A 22637-nucleotide genomic window follows, 5' to 3' on the forward strand; every position below is an offset into this window, starting at 1 on the left:
CAAAACAATCAAAATTCAGCCAAGGTTGTGCGGGGCAGCTTGGAAAGAACCACAACGTTTATTCCCTCTTTTAAAGAATAAAGAAATACCGAAAGGGGCGCCTAAGTTAGGGACCAATCTGGTGTCGGTCTTCTCATACAGGTGCATTCTAGCATCTGTATCCCATTCCCCTCTCTTGTGTCACTATAGCGCAGGTAAAATAGACGACTAATAATGGGTGAAAGCTAAATCAAGGTTTGAAGTAAAGTCTACCGCCCTTTTTGGATTGAACAGGCCGGTTTCATTGGACACTCCAAGTCAAGATTCTACCACGACAGAGCAGAGATTCGCTTTTAAAACAGTTCACAATTGATTCGACATGGCCCGGCACAGTTCCGTGCCAAGAGGTATTGGCCCCAAAGACTGGCACCCCTTTCGGTATTTCTTTTCTTTTTATATTAATCTTCGAGCAGAGTACAACTCCCGCGGGTGCTCGCTCTCAGACTCTGCGTCAAGATGCTCTGCAGAGGGAGCCCCCTTGGGTTCATTATAAAGGTTACAAGGGATGCTCAAAGCAGAGCCCCAAAAGCTTTAAAATCAAAAGCTTCTTTTAAAAACAATCTTAAAATAAAGCAATTGTTCCCAAAAGCTTCTCCAAGCAGCTACATAGGATTTGCGTAGGCAAAAAGCTGGAAATCCGTACAACTGCAGCGTGAAAAGCGGGATCCGTACAGCCAGCCACGTAAGCACTGTCAACAGAAATCGCGCCGCAAATCACGCGTTTCTGTACAGTGTGCCACGTCAGCAAATTTCAGCGTGCTGCCAGCCGGGGAGGGTGTGTGTGTGTGTGTGTGTGTGTGTGTGTGTGTGTGTGTGTGTGTGTGTGTGCTCTGCTGCCCATTGTAGGGCCAACCACTACACCGACAACTACTCCAAAACTGTAGCCACATGCATCACAATGAACTTGAAAAGGTTTCTGCAAATTGGGAAGCACAAGGATTGGTCCAGTCATAAGCTTTCCTTTCAAACGCTCAAAAGCTGTGATCTATGTCTGTTTCCAAGAAAAGGGAACACCTTTCTTGGTGAAATGATGCAAAGGTGCTGCAATTTTTGCAAATCTGAAAATGAACCTTTTGTAGTAAGAACATAGCCCCAAGAAACTGCGCACATCATGCACATTCCTAAGAGGTGGCCAGTCCTGAATAGCTGAAACCTTGGCTGGGTCCATCCTGACACCCTCTAGAGAAATAATATGTCCAAGAAAGTGTATCTCCTGCATGAAGAACTCGCTTTTCTTGCCATTAATAATATACTTATAATCTCGCAAAGTTTGAAGGACCTTTACAAGATGCTCTTGATGTTCTGTTTCCGACTTGGAGAAGATAACGATATCATCAAAGAATGTCCCCACAAATTGCTGATGCTCTTGAAAGATTCGATCCATCATCTGGTTAAACGTAGCTGGAGCATTAGTGAGGCCAAAAGGCATCACTAAAAACTCAAAGAGTCCAAAAGTGGTACGGAATGCTATCTTTTTTGTCATCATTTGTTTTATTATTAGTTTTGTCAGGGCAATTTGCTGCCATATGTCCCTGATCATCACATTTGAAGCACCTTCCCTCTTTGCTCCATTGCTTTCTCTGTTCTTCAATAGCTTTGGAAGTCAAGTTACTTTGGTTAAATTTTCGTCCCCTTGGAGAAGTTCTTGTTAAACTTCCCATAACTTTCTTCATAAAAGAAAGTAATCCTGTCCTTTAAAATAGCGAAACCATCTGCTACGTGTCGCATCATCTCTTGAATGCTTCGACTTTTATGCTTCAAACAGTAATGATTAAGCTCCGTAAGAAATCCACAAGAATACTTTTCAATCTGTTCTACAAGCGGAACTTGTCTAAAACATGCCACTGGATAGTACGCCCACAAGAATACTTTTCAATCTGTCCTACAAGCGGAACTTGTCTAAAACATGCCACTGGACAGTACGCCTCCAAGTATCTTTGATTGTACTCGACGAGTGAATCTCTCTTCTTCAATTTGAGATGATTCCAAATCTTGAGGATATCAGCTTCAAATTCTCCAGTCAGCCATAATGAAGCAAAAAGTTGTTTAAATCCCAGCCATGTTCCTGGCGCCTTGTGCTAAGTAAGCAAAGTGTTCCACCATGTTAAAGCAATTCCCTTGAGAAAGGATGTTGCTTTTCCAATCTTGGAAGCCTCTGTGAAGTGCTCACCTGAAAAAGCTGCATCAAACTGTTGAATAAAGGTGAATGCTTTTTTCTCATCTTGTTTGCCATCAAAGATGGAAAACTTTACACTTTGGCCTCCTTCCTTGTAGTCTTTCAGGCGGCTCACTAGACTCAATCCATCAAAAGGAATTGTAAGACAAATATTATTATGTGTCCATAAGCATTTCCAAATCCAAGTGGCTCATCTCCCATATGCATAGCAAAATGATCACTTACTTCGTCTTCAAAATTTCCATAATGGGCATCATAGAAACCTCGTCTTTCCGAAGACGAACACAAATCATTAGCTGCTTCAAGGAAAACAGATTGTCTCCCCATAAACTGACCCCATCTTGAGTCGGGCCTTCTGTCTTTCACGTCCTGCTGCAGCCAATCTTTCTTGAGTCGCCCTTGCCAAAATTTGTGGATTGCTTGCCTTCTACTACTTTACCGCCGTATCAAGATCCTTTGTCGAAATGAACATTGAAATCTTTGGATTCTTAGTAGCAACAAGAAACTGTTGTATGGATTGCATGGTTTCTGTTTTAGCTACTTCTTCAAGATCCTTCTCTTTGATGTCATTCTCGGGCTCTACTTCTTCATTGATGTTCTCCTCTTCACTTTCGTGAGAGGTAAGACTTGGGAAGCATCGGATTGTTCGTAGAAGTGTCAAAGTCGACGATGCGGAAGCGTAGAGACCAAGGGGGGGGGAGAGAGAGAGAGAGAGAGAGAGAGAGAGAGAGAGAGAGAGACTCCTGAACCAATCAACCCTGGCAATGAATAGCTGAATGTGTTATACAATGGAGGCAAGGGGTTGCTTATATAGCAATCCCAGTAAATTGCCCTACCCAAGACTTTGACAAATAAGTAAAATAAATACATAAAAGCCAAACTAAATAATGGGATCACATTGGGCAATTCACTTGAGATGCCAAAACTTTAACACCCTCTATGCAGCTCATAGTGGACATGAATAGTGAGACCAAGTCAATGAAAAAGCTACCAGGGGCACCCCAATAGATGGCCTTGGACTACTGGATACACCTCTGTGTTGCTCTCCTCAACTTTGTACCTGAAACTAATGCCATCTTGAGCATCGGTTGCCTTTGTAGAAACTTTGAACTGTAGACCATACCCCATTCGTGAACTGTGAACACATCACGTCCAAAATATAAAGATAATGAACTATTGGAAGACATCTTGTCCATGATTCGACCAACAACAATGAATTTGCGTGCCTATCCATAGTGTTTTAGACGTCTGATTCATTCCCTGTAAGATGCATGTGCATTGAACTCCGACTGGCAGGTCCAAACACCAATAACTTGAACTCCAACACAAGGGTCCAAATTAAATACAGGGAACATTACTCACAAGCCTCTCTCTGGCTGAAGCTAGTGGTGACACCGATCTTCATGTGACTAGAAGACAAGAGTCCGTGCCAGTGTAGACACCACCACACCGGCATCCTCCTTGTTGTCTTTCCCTGAGTCGCTACCACTGTTGTCACATGACACATCCAACCCTATGTGTCCGTGGACAAGCTATAGCATGGTCAAGGTTCAGTCAGTCCAGTCAGTGTAGATTAGAAGTGATCTGGCACATTTGCGAGTCTATTCGTGGACCGTGCATGCCCAGTCACTTAGTATAGATGTATATCCTCTGGTTGCACACAGCAGGATCATAAGCATTCCCATCAGAATCAGTCAAGGGAATTTTCCAGTGCATTTAGCCTATTTTACCTATTTTTGACATTTTTCACTTATTAATTTAAGTGACTTTCCAGCAAAAGTAGGTAAGGCAATTTTGCTAAGTTTGTAGATAAGCAAACTAGAGCTAGCACTATTTGGCAGAAGAGGCAGCAGGAGCTCCACGCTCAACAGGCAACTTCTCAACAGAACCCCCAAGAGACCTAGAGTTTTTGGAGCAGAAGCCTAAAGCTAGCGTTTTGGGATCAGATCAGCCCTGGCGTGTTGGTGCACAGCAGATCAGCCCCGGCGCCATCGCTACACAGGAGATCCGCCTAGCGTTTTTGCATTTGCACAACGACGGCGACAGAAAGACCAATTTCAGCCCCTAGTGTTTTTGATTTGCAGCACAACCTCAGCATTTTTGCAGATCATCGCGACGGAAAGTCAAGGACCATTAGCGTTTTCAGTTTTCAGGAGTTAGACATCGCAGATCAAGTCCCGAACCTCGCAAATCTCACCTTCCCACATCAGTTCCTCGCCGCACGGTCAGTTTCAGCCCGGAAAACGCAGATTTCAGCATCTGCGTTTTCAGCGCGTCGTCGTCGCATCGTCACCATCGACATCATCACCGACATAGAGTCAGAATTCAGCAGATAGAAGATTAGTAGATTTCAGCCCATAGCGTTTTTGGACAGCAGTAGAAAGATTGCAGATTTCAGCCCTTAAATCGACTTCGTCATCACCGCCGTCATCGTCGACATAGCCTAGACTTGCATCAGTCTCATGCATACCATTTGTACCAGATTGTGCAATCAAAAGTAGACCCCTCTCGCCGACAAGAGTGGGGCCTTCGGAGGAGGGTTTTACAACGTCTCTGGTGTCGTATCTCTCTTCTCTTTTTATCTCTCAGTCTCATACACTTGCACGCACAGTGTCCATTCACTTTGTTTGTGATCATAGCATTTTCTCATTAAGAACGGAAGGCTCTCCCTTCCATAAGAACAAAAAGAACCTTGAGCACAGTTCGGAGCACTCATCTTGAGCAAAGCGCAAACATTCATTCCGCTACACCTACATTGTTATCAGAGCTTTGGCAGTGTTCTGTATCACTCAAGGAAAGAACCACAAGAATTTTTTTTGCTTGTTGAGGTCGCACGAACCCAAGTTCGCTTGGGCGTGTCGATTCCTAATCGTGTTTTTGAAGAGTGACAGGAATCCCAGGAAAGAAGGGCTTGTCCAGCCTCCCCTTGTGTCTCTTTTCACTCATTGAGAGCGGACCGTGCACTTAGCGGCCGGCCAATCGACGTAAGGTGGGAAAAAGCAACCTTGGTGTGAGCGCAAGGCCACCAAGGGGTGCACCTGCGGAAAAGGGTAGAACTCGGGTGAAGAGAATATCCTTCTCAAACACGGTTTGCAAGCGAAACAAAACCTCAAGAACTCAAGACCCGCAAGAACCCAAGTTCCTCGTGAACTTAAGAACCCAAGAACCCACAACAACCCATGACTTCAAAATGGTCATCACTCGAAGCGGAATGGATACTTCGCTTGGAGGTGATGAGCATGACAGAGGCGAAGAAGAATTTTCCCCACCGGGAGGTTTTTCCGACCCTCCCCCTTCCTCATCTACGTCAAGGATTGCACTAACTCCTATGGAGGAGTTGAAGCAGTTGTTTATGGAAAGGAAGTTAGAACGCGAAGAAAGAAAAGCAGAAAGAAAGGCCTACGAAGAACGAAGGGCAGCCATAGATCGTGAATACGAAGAAGGAATGGCAGCCATAGAGCGTAAGTACGACTTGGAAGAAAAAGAAAGTCAAGCCAAATTTGATCGTGAGAACAAAGCCCTCCAAGAAAAGAGCGACCAACACAACAAAGAGTTATGGCGACTCTTTTCTCAAGTTCAGGCACAGATACAAGAGATTTGGGGAAAGGAGACTCTCTCAGTCTCTTCTTCTCCAAAGCATGATACACAGGATTTGCATGATTGTGTGAAGCATGATGATGACTTGATTGACAATGACTTGCATGATGATTTGTATGACAAGCATGATGATTTGGATGACAAAGATAAGCATGATGATTTGAATGATATTGCTAAGCATGATGACTTGGATGACAATGACGAGCATGATGATTTGCATGATCAAGATGTGATTTCTCACAAGCATAATGAGTTGCATGAAGATGATGTGATTGTTCACAAGGATGATGTGTTAGTGGATGCTTTTTCTAGCGAAGCTAACCTCGTTGTAGATTCAATCAATCAAAAAGAACCGATCTTGGCTCTCGAGTCGAGGTCCACAGATCCCCCACAAGAAGATTTGATAGATCCCGAAGACCATATCTTTGCTCTCGAGCCTAAGTCCAAAGAACCCTTACAGGAAGTATTACATGTTCACATGATTGATACACACGCATTGTTCGAGTGTTTCATTCGTGATCGTTTCTTGTATTTTAGTCAGCATCTTTATGTGATCCCTTTTCCTAGGCATGACATATTGTATGTTGAGCACGTTTCTCTCATGGATGAGCACGAATGTATGCAGATTTTTCATGAAAAGCTGAAAAGTATGTATGTAAGGAAGTCACATCCCATGTCTCTTCCTTGGCATGACACAGTTTCCGAACGAGCACATGAAAGTATGAGCACCAAGCATGGGCATTTCCGTGGTGAATTGCCAAAGTTGATTGCTCTAGATCAAAGAGAAAGATTCGATCTCATTGTTTGCATGTGTTTGATGAACGGGTTGACACTCCGTCTCTATGTTCATCCACATTGCATACACAGTCTTTAGAGAAGACAAGATTTTTTCCATTCACTTTACATGGAATGGGTATGTTCATGGTTTTGTGTTGGAAACGGTTTCAGGAATTTTCAGCCATGGAGATTCTTGAAGAAGAAAGAAGAAGGACTCTAGACGAAGTTGAAGCACCGAAGGAGCCACACAAGACTTTGTGTCGCTTTCGGCGCGGCCCAAAGAAGCAAGCGTTTCAAACCTTTATGAAGTTCAAGTACAACAAGACCCACACATCAGAGTGGGCCGACGAAGAGTCCCATCCAGGATTCCGGATGCTATTGGCGATCTCCCTCGACGCCATACAGTTCGGTACCAATACCTCACTTTGAAAAGGAGGGGATGTCACGTGACACATCCAACCCTATGTGTCCGTGGACAAGCTGCAGCATGGTTAGGGTTCAGTCAGTCCAATCAGTGTAGATTAGAAGTGATCTGGTACTTTTGTGAGTCTTCGTAGACCGTGCATGCCCAGCCACTTAGTATAGATGTATATCCTCTGGTTGCACACAGCATGATCATAAGCATTCCCATCAGAATCAGTCAAGGTAATTTTCCAGTGCATTTAGCCTATTTTACCTATTTTTGACATTTTTCACTTATTAATTTAAGTGACTTTCCAACAAAAAGTAGATAGGGCAGTTTTGCTAAGTTTGTATATGAGCAAACTAGAGCTAGCACTATTTGGCAGAAGAGCAGTAAGAGCTCCACGCTCAACAGGCAACTTCTCAGCAGAACCCCCAAGAGACCTAGCGTTTTTGGAGCAGAAGCCTAAAGCTAGCGTTTTGGGATCAGATCAGCCCTGGCGTGTTGGTGCACAACAGATCAGCCCCGGCGCCATCGCTACACAGCAGATCAGCCTAGTGTTTTTGCATTTGCAGAACCACGGCGACAGAAAGACCAATTTCATCCCCTAGCGTTTTTTATTTGCGGCACAACCTCAGCATTTTTGCAGATCATCAAGACGGAAAGTCAAGGACCATTAGCGTTTTCAGTTTTCAGTTTTCAGCAGTTAGACATCACAGATCAAGTCCCGAACCTCGCAGACCTCACCTTCCCGCAGCAGTTCCTTGCCGCACGGTCAGTTTCAGCCCGGAAAACGCAGATTTCAGCATCTGCGTTTTCAGCGCGTCGTCGTCGCACGTCGCCATCGACATCGTCACCGACATAGAGTCAGAATTCAGTAGATAGAAGATTAGCAGATTTCAACCCATAGCGTTTTTGGACAGCAGTAGAAAGATTGCAGATTTCAGCCCTTAGGTCGACTTCATCATCACCGTCGTCATCGTCGACATAGCCTAGACTTGCATCAGTCTCATGCATACCATTTGTACCAGATTGTGCAATCAAAAGTAGACCCCTCTCGCCGACGAGAGTGGGGCCTTCGGAGGAGGGTTTTACAACGTCTCTGGTGTCGTATCTCTCTTCTCTCTCTATCTCTCAGTCTCATACACTTGCACGCACAGTGTCCATTCACTTTGTTTGTGATCATAGCATTTTCTCATTAAGAACGGAAGGCTCTCCCTTCCATAAGAACATAAGGAACCTTGAGCACAGTTCGGAGCACTCATCTTGAGCAAAGCGCAAACATTCATTCCGCTGCACCTAACAACTGCTTTCCTCTTGTTGCTTGCTTTTACCTTTGTCCTTTGTTAAATCTCTGTCTTTGCCTTTGGATTTGCAATCCTTGGCCAAATGACCACGCTTTCCACATTTGTAACAACGATACTTCGTCCTCTTTCTGGAATCCGAAGCAGCAAGTGCTTCACCATGTGCTTCCATTGTCTCAGAAATCTGAATTTTGTCTTGAGTTACCAACACGGCTTCCTCCTCAATGAGAAAAGAGCTGAGATCATCCAATTCCAGCTTTTCCTTCGTGACTCGTAGCCGAAGTGTCCTAGCCACTGTTTCATACTCTTGAGGCAACTTCGTGAGAACCAAACCAGCTAATTGGGTACTGGTCAATGCACTCTTCATAGCCGATAGTTGATCATGAATAACTTTAGTCTTCATACAAAATGATTGGGGGAAACTTCCTCGAGGAAAGCGGATAGCAAACAACTATCCAAGAAGGGTGATTGCTTGCATCGTAGAATCCTGATCAAACTTACCTACGAGCTTGAACCACATTTTGTTGGCAGCCTTCAAGGTTTGAATAGCTGAAGAAAGGTCCTTTGTAAGAGATTCCGCAATGGCTGACATTGCCTTTGCATTAGCCGAATCCCAATCGACGCACGATTTGAGATATTCGTCATCTTGAAGGCGGGTGTACCTGTTGTGGGGATCCCTCGTGGGACGAGGCTCTAAGCCGTCAAGAACATCCCATAAGCGTTTCCGTGAGAACCAAAGTCACATAATCAAATTCCAATGAGCGTAGTTATTCTCGTTGAATTTGTCGTTGGAGCTTGAGTAAGGGGGGGCCATGGTGAAGTTGCGAGATCAAGAACTCTGGCAACCTTCTTGCACTCGAAAGTGTGGCCACACGAACCAAGCCGCAAAAATTCCAAGCCACCTCCCAAGCGGGTCCAATCGTCTGCAAATCCCACTCCGCACTGCAAACTCCGTTTCCCTCTTTGGAGTCCGAAACTATGTCGCAGACGCTTCGCACGTTTCCGTGAGAACCAGAGTCACATAATCAAATTCCAATGAGCGTAGTTATTCTCGCTGAATTTGTCGTTGGAGCTTGAGTAAGGGGGGGGCCATGGTGAAGTTGCGAGATCAAGAACTCTAGCAACCTTCTTGCACTCGAAAGTGTGGCCACACGAACCAAGCCGCAAAAATTCCAAGCCACCTCCCAAGCGGGTCCAATCGTCTGCAAATCCCAATCCGCACTACAAACTCCGTTTCCCTCTTTGGAGTCCGAAACTATGTCGCAGACGCTTCGCACGTTTACCCTGTGGTAGGCCTCGAACAAATCCAAAGCTCCACAAGAACTCCAAGTCAGTCGACTCGTTAGCAATGCCCAAGCTGCAAGATATCTGTCACAAAGTGATGACGTGGCGGACAGCAAAAACCCTAATTTCTGCCAGAAACCCTAATTTTCGAAAATCGCAGAGGCTTTATAAAAATAAAATAAAATGAAAATGATGAGCAACACAAATTTCGCTTTTTCTCTACTTAATGAGAAAGAGAGAGAGAATGCTTTTGCTTTCAAGTTTTGACTCTCTGTGAGAGAGAGAGAGAGAGCAATTGCTTTTGATTTGAAGTTTTTGGGGCTCTGCTTTTGGGCATCCCTTGTAACCTTTAAATTAGTGGTGAGGGCCTCACTTCTCAGAGCATCTGGACGCAGAGTCTGAGAGTGAAACCCTAACCGCTCTCTTGTACTTTGATGATTGATTAATATAAAAAGAAATACCGAAAGGGGCGCCAGTCTTTGGGGCCAATATCTCTAGGCACGGAACTCCGCCGGGCCAGTGCAAATCTATTGTGATCTGTGAATTGTTTTGAAGTGGTTATTTGGTGCTGTCACGGTTGATTCTTGACTTGGAGTGTCCAAGTCTGTTACAGTGGTATCAGAGCACAGCCGATTTCTCTTCTACGTGAAATCCGATCCCCGAATTTTTTTTCCGCGGCACCTATGGCTTCAGGCAATGATCAATCGACTCCCTTTGCATCTGGAGATGCGGGTTGGGATCACAACGAAGATTTAGACAGAGAGTATGGCCCGCCTCGGCCTACTTAGGCGGAGCAACGAGAGATGGAGCGTCATCAATTGATTGGCGATGCAACAAAGATGATGCTCAATTTTGCCAAGGACCAGAAGATGGCAAAATATATGAACCAGACCTCTTTGGAAGAGGTACAAATGGAGTGGCAAAGAACTACAACACCACTCCCGAAATCCGCTCTCAAGAAACCTTCTGCCTCCAAGAAAATATACGGAGAAGGAATGGAGAACGTGGTTGATGCACGGATTTCTCAGCTTTTTGACGCACAAAAGAAAGCCAAAAAGCACGGCAAAAAAAGCAGAAGAAAAGCGCTGACTTCCCGGGATATTTGGGTCGTCAGTCGACTTTTGACAAGGCAAAGAAACAGAAGAAGCGTGTTCGATTTGAAGGAGTACCCAGTTCTTCTTCTTCTGATAGTTCTTCTAGCTCCTCGGATTCGAGCGAAGAAGACAGAAAAGCCTAAAGGTAAAAAGCGAAGCAAGAAACAAAGCTTCGGAAAGGGCAAGAAAAAGGCAAAGAAGGCTACATCTCGCCCAGAGACTGACAATTCTACTGAGGACTCGTCTACAGACAGCTCAGATTCCGATGACGGAAAGTTTTATGCGAACAAGAAGAATTTTTACAAAGCTAACCAGTATGACTTTCTCGAAGATAAAAGCAAGAAAGTCCGAGAGTTTAAGGAAGGTGGCCACTCGATCAAGTTTGATACTTTTTCAGGATACTCAGATGCTTCGAAGGCTTTGTCTTTTATACAGCAGTTTGACATCGCTTTCGCGGGAGGACGCTATTCAGAGCACTCCAAGATTCGGAGAGATGCCTCTTACTTTAAGGGGAATGCTCGTACTTGGGGGTCCACGCTTCTTTTAAACAAGACTGCACCAGTTAAATGGCTGAAATTTAAGAAGCTTTTTATTCCTTCTTGGTTGACGCAAGAATATGAACGAGATATACGAGCTGCTTGGAACCATCTTCGGATGACCAAGAAAGACACAATCAATGCTTATTGTGAAAGATTCTGGAGCTCTTTTCTACCCGCCTCTTCATTCAAGAAGATCTCATTCAGAGAACGGATTGAGCCGTTTACCTTGGGTCTAGCTACAGAGATCCGAGATCACTGCTTGGAACAGAAGTCAGCTTCTATTCAGGAGTTGATGAGTCATGCGAAGCGGGGCTTTGCCATTCACTCTGGCAGTCTGACCTACCCCACAAATGAGACCATGACACAACAAGCCGAACAGACTTCTGGGAATGAAAGTAGAAAGAAAAAGAGCAACCTAGAGAAAAAGGATGCACGACCCAAGCTTACTCCTGAGGAGAGAGCTCGCTTCATCAGAGAGGGGAAGTGCTTTGGATGCGGGGAACATGGACATATCTCCGCGAAGTGCCCTAAAAAGGCACAGAAAGAACATAATGATAAAGATGACCACAGGTCTGAGAGTTCGAGAGCAGCTGAGGAATGTGGCAGAAAAGGCAGATAGAAAAGCAGAACTGGTACCACATGGCGTGGGACCTGCACCGAATCTAATGAATGAAAGTACAAACTTTGCCGCTTCTGGGGCAAAGTGAAGGATCAGGAAGCTCTTTTGAAGGAGCCAAGGCCAACTTCTTTTCACTTGGAATTGGCGGCTCGACTTGGAAATTACACCCAACAGACTGACGCCACAGGCGGAGGTAGTTCGATTGGCACCCGGATGGGATGTTGCCATTACACAGAGCATTGGCAAACTTTGTCTGCAATGATCGGGGTGTTCAGGGCATGCGAGTGACGTTCTACTCGGGATCCTTTGGTACCACAAGAACTACGCTGTGGTTGACTACCGGGCCGAGAAAGCGACTTTAATAAATGAAGGGCTTAGAGATTGTACTTGATGAACTTCAGTTTCTTACTCATTCTTTTGGGAGAGAATTGAACGATGGATAAAGGTTGAATATGTTTTAGCCTGATCAAAAGAACGCCAAGATTTTTCTCCACACTCATGCCGATTGCTTTTCAGAGGGCATGAAGATCATACCATTGATCTGATACCTGGAAGCACGTCACCGAATCGGCCACCTTACCGTGTGAGCCGAGTACAGAATGAAAAGATTATGAACCCAGTGAAAGACCTCTTGGAAAAGGGTCTTGTCCAGCCTAGTACTTCACCGTATTGCTCTCGAGTGTTGTTGGTTTTGAAGAAAGACGGATCTTGGAGAATGTGCATCGATTATAGCACTCTCAATGAAATCACCACCAAGAACAGATTTCCGATCCCTAGGATCGATGATATACTCGACAGGTTACAGGGATCCTCGTGCTTTAGCAGGATTGACTTGAAGAGTGGATATCATCAGATTAGGATAGCGCTAGGAGCTGTCTACAATACAGCTTTTCGGACGACTTTTGGGTTATTTGAGTTTTTGGTGATGCCTTTTGGCTTAACCAATGCTCCTGCGACATTTAACTCGACAATGGACAGGATTTTTCGAGAGTACAGGCTATTTGTTGGCACTTTCTTTGACGACATCATTGTTTTCTCCAAGAATGAGGCAGAACACAGAGATCATCTGCTTCAAGTCTTTCAGGCATTACGATATCACACGTTAGTGATTAATGCAAAGAAAAGTGAATTTTTCCTACCAGGGACACATTGTGTCAGCACAGCAGGAGTGCAAATGGACCCGGCCAAGATAGAGACTATCCGTGATTGGCCCGATTTGAGGAATGTCCATGAAGTTAGAAGCTTCTTGGGACTGTGTTCGTACTACAGGCGGTTCATACGAAAGTTTGCAGAGGTTGCTTCCCCTTTGCATACCTTGACACAGAAAGGAGTACCTTTTTCGTGGGGACCCACAGAGGTGACTGCCTTTCGGACATTGAACGAGAAATTGACTACGGGACCTATTTTGACTTTGTCGGACTTGCAGAAGTCATTTGAAGTATATTGTGATGCTTGTGGTCGTAGTCTAGGTGCGGTCTTGATGCAAGAAGGCCATGTCATAGCTTACGAGAGCCGTTTGTTCTCTAGGCCGGAGATGACAGCACAGATCTATGAGAGAGAGCTTTTGGCGGTTATCCATGCTCTTACTCAGTGGCGGCATTACCTACTCGGAGCGGATTTTACAGTCTTTTACAGACCATCAGAGTTTGCGCTACTTCTTGTCACAAAAGCAGCTTTCGGAAAAGCAGATGCGGTGGGCGAACATCTTGTCACAGTTCCACTTCCAGATTGTCCATGTGCAGGGACAGAAGAATGTGGTGGCAGATGCTTTGTCTTGGAAACCGTTAGTTCTGGCTGTTTCCGCGATACATCATAGGAGTTTCGAGGATATGGTCGATCAGTATGCCACAAATACAGATTTTGCAGATATTTTCACACGAATACGGGATGGGGAGACGGTAGCTGGATACTCCCTTCGGGAAGACTACTTGATGAAAAAGACTATGTTGTGCGTTACACAGCCGTTGAGGGATAAGGTTATGACTGATGCCATTGTCCACCTTTTACGAGTCACCGCGGCATTGCTACCACCATGAAGGGAGATACTTCTTTGGGCCGAGACTCAAAAAGGATGTGGAAGAGTTTGTGCGCAATTGCTTGGTATGCCAGAAGGTCAAGTTTGACAGGCATAAGGCACAGGGATTGTTACAGCCTTTACCCATACCCACCCACCCCTAGGAAAGTATTGCAATGGATTTCATTTTTGATCTCCCGAGAACACAGAAAGATCACAATGATTTTCCGATTACATGGCACGTCTGAGACGATTGTCTCCGACAGAGACCCCAGATTTATGAGTTTGTTTTGGAAGGCAATTTGGGAGAACATTGGCACGCAGTTGCAGTTCTCGTCGTCGTTCCATTTGCAAACTGACGGGCAATTTGAGATTGCCAATTCAGTGATTTTAGATTTATTGAAGTCTTGTATCTCGGATCAGAAGACTCGATGGGAAAAGAACTTACCTTTGGTGGAATTTGCCTACAATAACACGATACACTCTTCGACGGGGAAGACGCCATGTGAGATTGTTGAAAGTGCCGCGAAGGTTCCATCCTTCCTGAGCACAAAAGATTAGATATTTGAAGCGGATGAATATTCACGAGATTTGGATACGGTTTTTGCCGAGGTTCGCGAGACTTTGCAGGAGTCTCAAGAACGACAGAAAAAGGCAGCGGATCACCATCGTCGCGACTTGAAACTGAAGGAGGATGATTGGGTGCTCTTACTTTTGAGAAGGCACGCCTACGAAAGAAAAAGGGAAAGGAGAGGTCTTTTCCAAAGCTTAGTATGCGATACAACAGACCTTTCCAGATCACTGACAAGATACATGATGTCTCCTTCCGATTGAAACTGCCAGATACTTGGAGGATTCATAATGCATTGCATGTGAGTCTCTTGAACCCTGTTAAGGGTCATGTGCCTGATGATGGGGAGCCTGATGAGCAACCCGAAGTGAAGGAGATCCTTGTTCATGAACAGATTTTGGCACATAACGATACGAAGAAAGGTAAAGTCCGAAGGCGGTTCTTGGTTTAGTTCAAGAACTTTCCTGAATTTGATGCGAAGTGGAAGGAGGAGGAGGACCTAGCAGATACTCCTCGGATTGTGAAACTTTACCTCGATGTTTTGGTTTAGCATAGTCTACTCCAAACGGAACCCAGAAACTCAGCTTGGCCGAAGATATGGTGCAGTGGGATGCACAAGAGAGGAGTTACTCCGCTCCTTTGTCAACAGATGCCTTGATTTTGATACTAAAGTCACTGATGTCTCTTTGAGCTTCAAGGATACTGAGAGCTGACGGTATTCTGCTAAATGGAATTCCTGATAATGATACTGATTTGTTCTTGACTTCTTTTGAGTGTAGGAACTGATAGCCGAAATGACTGCAGCATTTTGGTCTGATTGATCTCGAATAGACATGGTTGCAATAGGGGTTAGTCAATCGGACATCGATGAGGTCCCGATTGGACCTAGATGTGATTGCTAGCTACATTGCCAATAAATCATGGTCTAAGATCCGAATGAATGTAGAATGTCATGTGATGTCCTGTGATGTCTGGTGATGTCCTGTGATGTCGTGTGATGTGACTGTCGATTTTGTACATGTGCTAGATGTGTGTTCCTAGTACATAGGTACTAACAGTCAATGTCTGCTAAGACGGTTTATGGCTTTAGTCGGTTTTGCAGGCGTAATCGCGGTCCATTACAATGCTTTCAAGAGGGGGGTATGTCACAAAGTGATAACGTGGCGGACAACAAAAACCCTAATTTCTACCAAAAACCCTAAAATTCCTGCAAACCCTAATTTCTGCCAAAAACCCTGATTTTTGAAAATCGCAGAGGCTTTTTTTTTTATTATTATTGAAAATGATGAGCGACGCAAATTTCGCATTTTCTCTACTTAATGAGAAAGAGAGAGAGAATGCTTTTGCTTTCAAGTTTTGACTCTCTGTGAGAGAGAGAGAGAGAGAGAGAGCAATTGCTTTTGATTTGAAGCTTTTGGGGCTCTGCTTTTGGGCATCCCTTGTAACCATTAAATTAGTGGTGAGGGCCTCACTTCTCAGAGCATCTGGACGCAGAGTCTGAGAGTGAAACCCTAACCGCTCTCTTGTACTTTGATGATTGATTAATATAAAAAGAAATACCGAAAGGGGCGCCAGTCTTTGGGGCCAATATCTCTAGGCACGGAACTCCGCCGGGCCAGTGCAAATCTATTGTGATCTGTGAATTGTTTTGAAGTGGTTATTTGGTGCTGTCGCGGTTGATTCTTGACTTGGAGTGTCCAAGTCTGTTACAATATCCAAGTCTTCACCAAAAAAAACTCCAATAGCCCAATCCCCAAGGCCGTCCGAGACTAGGCCAAAAGACTCCTTCTCTACTGCCCAATGCCCAAACTGTCGCCAAGTTGGGTCATTGGACTAGCGTTTCAAAACACTGGCCATTGTGGGCTTGCTGCCTAGGCGCAGCGTTTCAAAACGCTGATGGGAGGGGACAGGGCGCCGTCGGCACGGCGCATAGTAGGAGGATCAGCTGGCAGAGGGCTGGAACCGACAGGGGACGCTGGGGGCAGCGTTTTAACACGCGAGCAGGAAAGGGGGTCTTTGGTGGCGACAAAAAAACTACAAATGCTAGCACTTTAGAACGCTAGCAACTTGATGAGGGTTGGGCAGCAACAAAGGGAGATGGAGAGTGGAACGCCGACGGCGGGTGTGCTCTTCTCTCTTCTTGCGGGCTGCTCCTCCACCAAAGCTCTTCACGAGTGGAGCTGTACCAAGTGCTCTGATACCATGTCAAAGTTGACGATGCGAAAGACCAGAGAGAGAGAGAGAGAGAGAGAGAGAGAGTCTCCTGAACCAATCAACCTTGGCAATGAATAATTGAATGTTAATACGATGGAGGCAAGGGGTTGCTTATATAGCAATCCCAGTAAATTGCCCTACCCAAGACTTTGACAAATAAGTAAAATAAATACCTAAAAGCCAAACTAAATAATGGGATCACATTGGGCAGTTCACTTGAGATGCCAAAATTTTAACACCCTCTCTGCAGCTCATAGTGGTCATCAATAGTGAGACCAAGTCGATGAAGAAGCTACCATGGACACCCCAATAGATGGCCTTGGACTACTAAATACACCTCGGTGTTGCTCTCCTCAACTTTGTACATGAAACTTATGCCATCTTGAGCATCGCTTGCCTTTGTAGAAACTTTGAACAATAGACCATACTACATCCAATAATCCCCATTCGTGAACTGTGAACACATCACGTCCAAAATATAAAATCCAAAGATAATGAACTGTTGGAACACATCCTGTCGATGATCCCCCGACCAACAACAATGAATTGGCGCGCCCATATATAGTGTTTTAGATGTCTGATTTGTTCCCTACCAGATGCATGTGCATTGAACTTCGACCGACGGGTCCAAACACCAATAACTTGAACTCCAACACAAGGGTCCAAATTAAATATAGGGAGCATTGCTTGCCCCTCTTTGCCGCTCACAAACCTCTCTCTGGCTGAAGCTAGTTGTGACACCGATCTTCATGTGACTAGAAGGCGGGAGTCCGTGCCAGTGTAGTCACCACCACACTAGCAACCTCCTTGTTGTCCTTCCCTGAGTCACTATCACTGCTTTCCTCTTGATGCTTGCTTTTGCCTTTGTCCTTTGTAGAATCTCTGTCTTTGCCTTTGGATTTGCAATCCTTGGCCAAATGACCACGCTTTCCACATTTGTAACAACGGTACTTCGTCCTCTTTCTAGAATCCGAAGCAGCAAGTGCTTCACCATGTGCTTCCACTGTCTCAGAAATCTAAATTTTGCCTTGAGTTACCAACATGGCTTCCTCCTCAATGAGAAAAGAGTTGAGATCATCAAATTCAAGCTTTTCCTTCGTTACTTGTAGCCCAAGTGTCCTAGCCACTGTTTCATACTCTCAAGGCAACTTCGTGAGAACCAAAGCGGTTACTCCTTAGTGCACTCTTCATAGCCAATAGTTGATCATGAATAACTTTAGTCTTCATACGAAATGATTGGGGGGAACTTCCTCGAGGAAAGTGGATGGCAAACAACTGTCCAAGAAGGGTAATTGCTCGTATCGTAAAATCTCGATCAAACTTACCTATGAGCTTGAACCAAAGCGGTTACTCCTTAGTGCACTCTTCATAACAAATATTTGATCATGAATAACTTTAGTCTTCATACGAAATGATTGGGGGGAACTTCCTCAGGGAAAGTGGATGGCAAACAACTGTCCAAGAAGGGAAATTGATAGTATCGTAAAATCTCGATCAAACTTACCTATGAGCTTGAACCACATTTCGTTGGCAGTCTTCAAGGTCTGAATAGCTGGAGAAAGGTCCTTTGTAAGAGATTCTGGAATGGCCAACATTGCCTTCGCATTAGCCGCATCCCAAACGACACACGATTTGAGATATTCGTCATCTTGAAGGCGGGTGTACCTGTTGTGGGAATCCCTCGTGGGATGAGGCTCCGAGCAGTCGACAACATCCCATAAGCCTTTCCGTGAGAACGGAGTCGCATAATTAAATTCCAATGAGCGTAGTTATTCTCGTTCAATTTGTCGTTGGAGCTTGAGCAAGGGGGAGCCATGGTGAAGTTGCAAGATCAGGAACTCTGGGAACCTTCTTGCACTCCAAAATGTGGCCGCACGAACCAAGCCACTTCCCAAGCCGATCCAATCGTCTGCAAATCCCTATCCACACTGCGAACTCTGTTTTCCCTCTTTGGAGTCCGAAACTCTGTGGCCGATGCTTCGCACGTTTATCCTATGGTAGGCCTCGAACAAATTCAAATCTCCACACGAACTCCAAGTCGGTCGACTCGTCAGCAATGCCCAAGCTGCAAGATCTCCAAGTCTTCACCAAAAAAAACTCCAATAGCCCAATCCCCAAGGCCGTCCGAGACTAGGCCAAAAGACTCCTCCTCTACTGCCCAATGCCCAAACTGTCGCCAAGCTGGGCCACTGGCCCAGCGTTTCAAAACGCTGGCCACTGTGGACTCTCTGCCTAGGTGCAGCGTTTCAAAACGCTGATGGGAGGGGGCAAGGTGCCATCGACAGGGCGCGCAATAGGATGATCGGTTGAAAGAGGGTTGAAACCGACAGGGGACGCTGGGACACACACAAGCAGGAAAGGGGGTCTTCGATGGCGACAAAAAAACTACAAACGCTAGCGCTTTAGAACACTAGCAACTTGATGAGGGTTGGGCAACGACAAAGGGAGATGGAGAGTGGAACGCCAACGGCGGGTGTGCTTTTCTCTCCTCTTGCGGGTTGCTCCTCCACCAAAGCTCTTCACGCGTGGAGCTGCACCAAGCGCTCTGATACCATGTCAAAGTCGACGATGCGGAAGCATAGAGACCAAGGGGAGAGAACACGAGAGAGAGAGAGAGAGAGAGAGAGAGAGAGAGTCTCCTGAACCAATCAACCTTGGCAATGAATAACTGAATGTGTATACAATGAAGGCAAGGGGTTGCTTATATAGCGATCCCAATAAATTGCCCTACCCAAGACTTTGACAAATAAGTAAAATAAATACATAAAAGCCAAACTGAATAATGGGACCACATTGGGCAGTTCACTTGAGATGCCAAAACTTTAACAAGAAGAACAACCAACTGGGCTCTGAAACCATTAAAACCTTTATGTACGTTAAGCACAGAAGGTGAATCACAATAGCAAAGAGAGAGAGAGAGAGAGAGCTGATGATCCCCACGAATGCCATCAAGAGGTCTTTATATAGGTAAAGCCTAGCCTTTTGGGTGCCCTTGACGTTGGCTTTTCAATTGTCCGACCTTTGGCTTTTCATTTGTCCAATCCCTTTGTTTATAAAAAGAAGGACACCCCACTTTGTAGGGTTGAATTGTGTTATGCGTCTCCCAGTTGCAATCATCTTCTTGGCTAGCGGAACATTACAATATGGTATGGAATATGAATAAAGGTACTACATGGTGGCGCAATAAAGTCATGAAAGAGTGCCATGCTAAACTTCCCCTAAAAGAGGGATTGTTTATGTAGAAATGTATCATTGGGGTTCTCCAAACTGGCAAATTACTTCGCTTCAAAGAAATGGCTTCCTTGCAATGTGTTCGTTGTGGTGTCAAGCACTAAGACTATTCCACATTTATTGTGGTATTGACCTCATATGCATTTATTTGTGAATAACATCTCTACTTGCCTTCCCACTCATTTCCCTGCCTTTTGGTCGATATTTCTAGGTTTTTGGAGTGCTTCCGCCACATACTTCTTTGCTTGGGTTGGATATTGGGTGCTCTGGACAATTTGGAGAGCACGTACCTTTCTCATGTTTCTGTAGATTTGGGTGGATTATGTATTCCTCTTCAAAACCTCTCTTCAACAGTCTCTTAAATTTGTTCGTGACTTAGATGAGCTCTCCTCCCTTCATTATGAGCTCTACTTTGACTATTTCTGATTTAGTACATAATGTTTTTAATGTGTTTTCATCGTTTTGAGGTTTCCCATTAGTAATTCAATCTAATATAACTAAAAAAAAAGTGTACTTATAGGCTTATTTTGCTTCTTTAAAAAAGTGTACATATACTTACATGTTGTGAGAACTCGTGAAACTTAGCAGCTGCTTGCATTGCATATTCAGATGTTTGGTAGGCTTGAAGGAGTACACTGACAACCTGGGCAGTGGTGACCTTGTCCAACGGATCAAAGCTTTCATGCTCCTGGCACAGGACATAGCAAAACAAGTTATGGGAGCTTGAATAGTCTTTGTTATGTACGCGTGAGCAAAGTGTAGCACGCGCACGCACACAAATGCATACATGGGGCTATGAAAATGTTCATTACACTATCCTATTGTTTTTGAAACATCTTGAATATGGTGATGTTTTAGTGTATTTAAATCACTGCCTACATGCAGATGAAATAAGCCAGCAAAGCATGCATATGTGCTACCTGAACGCAGAGTGTGGACTTAAATCAGTTACAATATGAGTAAAAGGAAGTAAAAATGCATGTTATAGCATCAATAATGGCCACGAAAACCAGTTATGAACTAAAACAAGCTACCGATAGCAAGGAAATCTCTCTCTCTCTCTCTCTCTCTCTCTCTCTCTCTCTCTCTCTCTCTCACACACACACACACACACACTCACACTCACACACTCTTTGACAAAACAGAGTGCGTACCCGTATTCGAAAAGAGCCGCGTATGGTGGCCTTGACTCTGTCGAAGTCGGAGTTGATGCATCTTAAGAAATGGTCGGATGGGTTCCTCATCGCAGGGCAGGGGAAGCCCGCGTTCGCGAAGAACTACACAGCACGCATTCAACATTTTGTAAGTCCAAATTTCTGCATGGGAAAACAAGGTGCATGTATAAACAAGGCAACTGCCTAGAGCATGGCGCTAGTTTCGAGTGTCCCCTTTTTTTCAAAAAAGCCCTACGAATGTCGAATCTTGGCAGATGCAAGAGTAGCGGGGAATAAATTCCTTAACAAAAAATGCATCCAGCGACGCAAAAGGCAAAATGTCATGATAGTATGAGCAAGTGTCGGCGAGACATTAGCCGTATGGCGCTAGTTACTTCGTTAGCGTAGTGGCTATTTCCCAATCCCTCCCCTGTCATTCACCCACATGGCCAGCGCTTTACAGCGCTAAAAACAACAACGACCAAAAGCTACGCCGTCAAATTAAAAACAGCAGAAGTAGCAAGCAGCAAGTAGTTCGCAAGACGTTCCCTCGATTGGAGCAAGCAGTTCGCAGGTTCTCTCTCTCTCAAGCAAAAGCAACAAGCAACAAGCAGTTCGCAGGTTCTCTCTCTCTCTCTCTCTCTCTCTCTCTCTCTCTCTCTCTCTCTCTCTCTCTCTCTCTCTCTCCCCCCCCCCCCCCCCCCCCCCGTCCGTCTCCGTTATCCACAACTGCTCCAAACAATATACAATCTTGTTAAAGAAGAAGGTCCGGGCCTGCAACTCCACAAAGAGCAGTACTCTCGTGGGACGCAAAAGCCTGGCGGTTTCCTCCTGAGCTTGACAAGTCTGACATCTGAAAGCATTGCTTCAAGAGCAATTAATCAAAAGCCCGCATCACATAATAGACCAAAATAGACAAACAATACTCCAGAGTCCCATTGAATGATCTTGGATCAATCAACAAAGGTCCAACTTCATATTGCTAGCAATATGTCCTCTTCCGGCTAATTGCCATGTGGTTGCATTCAAGGCTTTCCAATCAATCGGTCACGAGGCTTTTCCAATCAGCTCTTGCGCAATTTGTTCTCCCACTTTGCACTATACATCTCTCGAAAATTCAATGCTTCGGGGTTTGAGGCGATGATGCAGGGTGTGGTACTAGCGTTGATGCAATACGATCTACTGCATACTGTCAGTAGGAGTAGTTGGAGGACCTCGAGGGCCATGGAGTACGCAGATGGCGTTAGCAAACCAGGGCTAGTCACAACGCACAAAACTACTGGCAAATCCCTCTTATCAGCTCTAATTGTTTGCTTGGTGATTACTTGTTTCACAATGCTGCCAATTGTCCTATAGATCTTCATTACTTGCTAGTGCATCTTGCATGGATAACTTATTTGATGTTTTGAGACCATGTCCACCTTGTGCAACGACTAGGAGGGGAGAGTTATTATGCACGAGTAGGGGGTGTTCATGCTAAGGATAAAGGGGTCTCACTGGAATGAATGGCAGTAGTGTTCACGATAATAACTAGGCCTTCTCGCTCATAGAAAAAAAGCCTACCTCATCGACATGGCGAGAGCATTCTTCAATATCATAGATTCTAAAGGCCAAGCTCCTC

At 44.9% G+C, this 22637-nt stretch overlaps 1 protein-coding gene across 1 annotated transcript in view; it reads right to left on the reverse strand.

Moving 5' to 3' along the window:
- The window catches only part of LOC147464994 (ABC transporter G family member 11-like), a 62055-nt gene that overhangs the window by 23221 nt on the left and 16197 nt on the right, over positions 1–22637 (reverse strand). Inside the window, exons 4-5 of the mRNA XM_086517381.1 lie at positions 21017–21139; positions 20422–20550 (exon numbers count right to left, since the gene is read on the reverse strand). Of these exons, the coding sequence (XP_086373507.1) occupies positions 20422–20550; positions 21017–21139 (252 nt within the window). The remainder of the gene's footprint in view (positions 1–20421; positions 20551–21016; positions 21140–22637) is intronic.

The sequence above is a fragment of the Adiantum capillus-veneris genome, chromosome 1 (assembly GCF_014529385.1).
Source record: "Adiantum capillus-veneris isolate H3 chromosome 1, ASM1452938v2, whole genome shotgun sequence".
Taxonomy (NCBI): domain Eukaryota; kingdom Viridiplantae; phylum Streptophyta; class Polypodiopsida; order Polypodiales; family Pteridaceae; genus Adiantum; species Adiantum capillus-veneris.